Below are 5,000 nucleotides of genomic sequence, written 5' to 3'. Positions count from 1 at the left end.
TGTGTGACAACATTATGAAAGGATCCCTACAGAGATAGACCTTAAAAAACCTCTTTTAAGACCTTTCTGTTAAACCAGAAACAGCTCTGAGATCACTAGCGCCAAACCCACCAGACTCCATTTAAAAAAACAGTACTTTTAGCGTGTATAGAGCCAACATATTCTCACATGTAAATCGGTAAACTATGTGTTTATTTCAACAAAAACTAGAGTTGTGGTGGTTGGTTAAAGTGGAAAGACGACCCAAAACGGCTTTTCATAGTTTGATTTTGTTTCTGTCGACTTTGAATGAAGTGTGTTTTACGATGCTAAAATCACTGTTTATTTACATGGAGTCTGGTGGGTTTAGCGAAAGCAATTTCCTGGATGTTTTTTTTGTTTAAAAAAAGGATCTTTAACAGTCACTGAGACACAAAAAACATGACGTAATCGTAAGTCATTATTTTCTCGGCAAATAACGTTTCCATCGGTGGCGTACGCCGTTTTACCGATTAACAGAAAATCTGATGAGACGGAACGTACAAACTTTGTATTGATTTTTTGGGACGTTTTTCATTCTGTATCACTTAAATCCCATAAAAACGTGTGGATGGAAACATGGCTAGTGACAGAAACTTCGGAGCGTTGTTTTTGCAAAAGTAATTTGTGTTCTGAATATAAAAAGCCATCTATGAAGTGTTTCTCAGATGTTTAATCACTCAGCATCAGTTGGGCTTCAAAACTTTGTTTTTGACAAAATGACAGCCCAAGACCCAGGCTTGGAGGCACTTAGTCGGGGTCAGGAGGGAGGCTGGTGGGCCTGGAGGTCAAGACCCAGGCCTGGAGCCTCTTAGTTGGGGTTAGGAGGGAGGCTGGGGGTCCTGGAGCATGATAACCCAGGCTTAGAGCCACTTACTGGGGCCTGGAGGTGAGGCCAGGGGCCCTGGAGGTCAATACCCAGGCTTGGAGCCTGTTAGTTGGGGTTAGGAGGGAGGCTGTTGGCCGTGTAGGTCAATGCACAGCCATAGAGGCACTAACTGGGGCTTGGGAGTGAGGGTATTAGGCCTGGAGGTCAATACCCAGGCTTGGGGTCACTTACTGGGGCCTGGAGGTGAGGCTAGGGGCCCTGGAGGTCAATACCCAGGCTTAGAGCCACTTACTGGGGCCTGGAGGTGAGGCTGGGGGCCCTGGAGGTCAATACCCAGGCTTAGAGCCACTTACTGGGGCCTGAAGGTCAATACTCAGGCTTGGAGCCACTTACTGGGGCCTGAAGGTGAGGGCCAGAGGCCCTGGAGGTCAATACCCAGGCTTAGAGCCACTTACTGGGGCCTGAAGGTGGGGCCGGGGGCCCTGGAGGTCAATACCCAGGCTTGGAGCTTGTTAGTTGGGGTTAGCAGGGAGGCTGTTGGCCGTGTAGGTCAATGCCCAGCCACAGAGGCACTAACTGGGGCTTGGGAGGGAGCATGGAGGCCCCAGAGCATGTTAACCCAGACTTGGAGCCACTTACAGGGGCTTAGGAGGGACACATAGGGGCCCTGGAGCAGTTTTCCCAGATCTGTTGTTTTCAGATCTTTTGGTTATTAATATGTATTAACAGAATAGTAGAACTTTGGCTTAACCCTCATGTTGTCTTTGGGTCAAATTTTCAAATTTTTCAACGTTTTATGGGACGTCGAAATAAGTGCCAAAAACGTCGAACAAAGCAACAAAACATTGGTCCGAAAAAAACATGAAAAACCTGGGAATAAGCGTCAAAAAATTTGGGAAAATAGGGAGCAAAAGGGACAAAGACATTGGGAAAAGTGATAAAAAAAATGTGAAAAAGGGCCCAAAAAACGTGATAACAAATGTATTGGTCGACAGGAAGACAACAACAGGGTTAAGTAGAATATTTTCACATTTACAAAATGTCACGTTTACCTTCTGAAGTTTTAATTGACGCGTTTGTTGTTTTTCTGCAGATTACAGAAACTCCTGATGACGCAGGCGGACCGCTTCACACCTGAGGAGGTAACGGCTTCCTGTCTGAAACCAGCGCTTTTAAAGTGCCCATATGATGAAAAAAAACCCTTTTTCTGGGATTTGGGGAGTTATTTAGTGTCTCTGGTGCTTCATACACACTTAGAAAACAACCCTCCATGCTGTTCTGAGTGAGATACGGTTTCTGAATGTGTCCTGTCTTCAGTCTCTGGGTCAGCTGGTCAACATCTGCACGGCTTTCTACGTCACTAGCTGAGACGAGGGGGGCTAGGGGGCTAACCGTTAGCATGCTAGCTCGTTCTCAATGGCAGAACACTGCTACAACACACACTAGTTCACCCTAATCTCCAAAATAACTACTTCCATGTCCCTGTTCTGCAGGTATTCAACACAAAGGTGGAAGTGTTCCCTCGTTTAGAAGAAGTCTCCCAGCTAATCCTGCCATGTACTGCTGAAGTTGGAGAAACAGCTAGCTAGCTCATGTAGTCCTTACCTAGCTACTGAGCATGTAGTCCTTACCTAGCTACTGAGCATGTGCGACTGCCAACAAAGATGTTCCAGCAGTGAGAGGTCTCACTCTGTAGCTAAAACAGAGACCTGAACACAGGGTGAAAAGAGGAGCTGCAGCAATGAGCAGGACAACAAACATATGGTGTTTTCTGAAAATTGTCTCTGTGTCTCTGTCTCTCTCTGTCTGTCTTTCTCTGTCTCTGTCTCTGTGTCTCTCTCTCTCTCTCTGTCTGTCCATTAAAGGTGGAAAAGCCACAAAAAAAAATCTTAAAAAACGCACACGTTTTTGACATTTTTGTCACTTTTTTGCAATGTTTTTGTCGTTTTTTTTCAACGTTTGACACATTTTTTTCACTTCAACTGCCACTAACACCAACTTCTAACCACTATAGTTTCTTATTTTTGGATTTCATAGTCATTAAACCTCGTGTATATGAAGTTATACCTCATTTTTCAGTTAAAAAAAGCTGAAATCAGGAATCATTTTGACTGATATTAGAGGAACGTACAGCATGTTGATGGATAATCACTGACAGTCAGGATACCGTTTAAACCATTTACAAATGCTATCAAATGAAATAAAAGACACAAAATTCAAAGAAAGTATAGTGATCAGTAATTGTACTTGCGGAGAGCGTTGCAGGGAACCACCCGTGTTATTTTTGGGTAATATGGTTAAAAAAAAACATTTTTTCTAATATTTTTCACCTTTTTGGCGCTTTCTTCTCTGCCTTTTTCAACGTTTTTAAAGATTATTTTTTGGCCATTTTAGGCCTTTATTGACAGGACAGCTGAAGGGGAGAGAGGGGGGGTAATGACATGCAGCAAAGGGCTGCAGGTCAGAGTCAAACCTGTGGCCGCTGCGTCGAGGACTAAACCTCTATATATGGGCGCACGCTCTACCAACTGAGCAAACCGGGCGCCCTATGGACGTTTTTTTTTCTGTGTTTGTTCCTTTTTAAAAAAAATGTTTTTGTTGCTTCGATTTTTGACATTTTGTCTGTTCTGATTGGACCAATTTGGGGATTTTTAAGTCCCTCTGACTGCAGTTCCTGTAACTCCTTCAGCTCCTACTTCAGGGCGGGGTCTATGAGTAGATCTGTTGAGAAGTGGACTGTTCCTAGAACTACGTTCCTGGAACTACTTGGTCAGAAAGAGGCTAATAACTGTGATTATTAATTCCTCGTTAGTGATATTAATATTAATTATGAATCTGACTGCAGGTGAAGCAGATGTTTCAGTCGTCGAACATCGACGCGGCCGGAAACCTGGATTACAAATCTCTGTGTTACATCATCACCCACGGAGAGGAGCAGGAGGAAGCCTAACATCTGTCTGCAAGCTGCACACACTCCAACATCTGTCTGCAAGCTGCACACACCAACATCTGTCTACAGCCACACACCAACATCTGTCTACAGCCACACACACCAACATCTGTCTGCAAGCTGCACACACCAACATCTGTCTGCAAGCTGCACACACCAACATCTGTCTGCAAGCTGCACACACCAACATCTGTCTACAGCTGCACACACACCAACATCTGTCTACAGCCACACACACACACACCAACATCTGTCTGCAGCCACACACACACACACACACACACCAACATCTGTCTGCAGCCACACACACACACCAACATCTGTCTACAGCTGCAAACACCAACATCTGTCTGTTTTCTTTAAGTGCAAATAAAAAGGAAACTTCTCAGAAAATATGATTTGACTTATTGATTATTGTAACATTGAACATTGCATGAAAATGTCCCTTTATGAGGTGACACAGTTTTTTTTAACATTAATATGAGTCCCCCCAGCCTGCCTATGGCCCCCCAGTGGCTAGAAATGGTGATAGGTGTAAACCGAGCCCTGGGTATCCTGCTCTGCCTTTGAGAAAATGAAAGCTCAGATGGGCCAATCAGGAGTCTTCCCTTTATGACGTCATAAGGGGAAAGGTTACCTCCCCTTTCTCTGCTTCTGACTTCAGATACAGTATTAGGGGGACCACTAAGGTCTATATAAAAGAGACTTTAGATACAGTCTTGCGGAGAGCGTTGCAGGGAACCACCCGTGTTATTTTTGGGTAATATGGTTAAAAAAACAAACATTTTTTCTAATATTTTTCACCTTTTTGGCGCTTTCTTCTCTGCCTTTTTCAACGTTTTTAAAAGATTATTTTTTGGCCATTTTAGGCCTTTATTGACAGGACAGCTGAAGGGGGAGAGGGGGGGGGGTAATGACATGCAGCAAAGGGCTGCAGGTCAGAGTCAAACCTGTGGCCGCTGCGTCGAGGACTAAACCTCTATATATGGGCGCACGCTCTACCAACTGAGCAAACCGGGCGCCCTATGGACGTTTTTTTTTCTGTGTTTGTTGCTTTTTAAAAAAAAAATTTTTGTTGCTTCGATTTTTGACATTTTGTCTGTTCTGATTGGACCAATTTGGGGATTTTTAAGTCCCTCTGACTGCAGTTCCTGTAACTCCTTCAGCTCCTACTTCAGGGCGGGGTCTATGAGTAGATCTGTT

The 5,000-nt window shown here is 44.2% G+C and overlaps 1 protein-coding gene across 1 annotated transcript in view; it reads left to right on the top strand.

The window, feature by feature from the left end:
• Positions 1-3,797, top strand: part of LOC144531639 (myosin light chain 5-like) — a 13,319-nt gene extending 9,522 nt beyond the window's left edge. Inside the window, exons 7-8 of the mRNA XM_078271887.1 lie at positions 1,941-1,989; positions 3,693-3,797. Of these exons, the coding sequence (XP_078128013.1) occupies positions 1,941-1,989; positions 3,693-3,797 (154 nt within the window). The remainder of the gene's footprint in view (positions 1-1,940; positions 1,990-3,692) is intronic.
• Positions 3,798-5,000: the final 1,203 nt, after the last annotated feature.

This window comes from Sander vitreus, chromosome 16 (assembly GCF_031162955.1).
Source record: "Sander vitreus isolate 19-12246 chromosome 16, sanVit1, whole genome shotgun sequence".
In the NCBI taxonomy this organism is placed as follows: domain Eukaryota; kingdom Metazoa; phylum Chordata; class Actinopteri; order Perciformes; family Percidae; genus Sander; species Sander vitreus.
The sequence above is the reverse complement of the archived record's forward strand: the minus strand, read 5'-3'. Positions and strand labels throughout refer to the sequence as shown.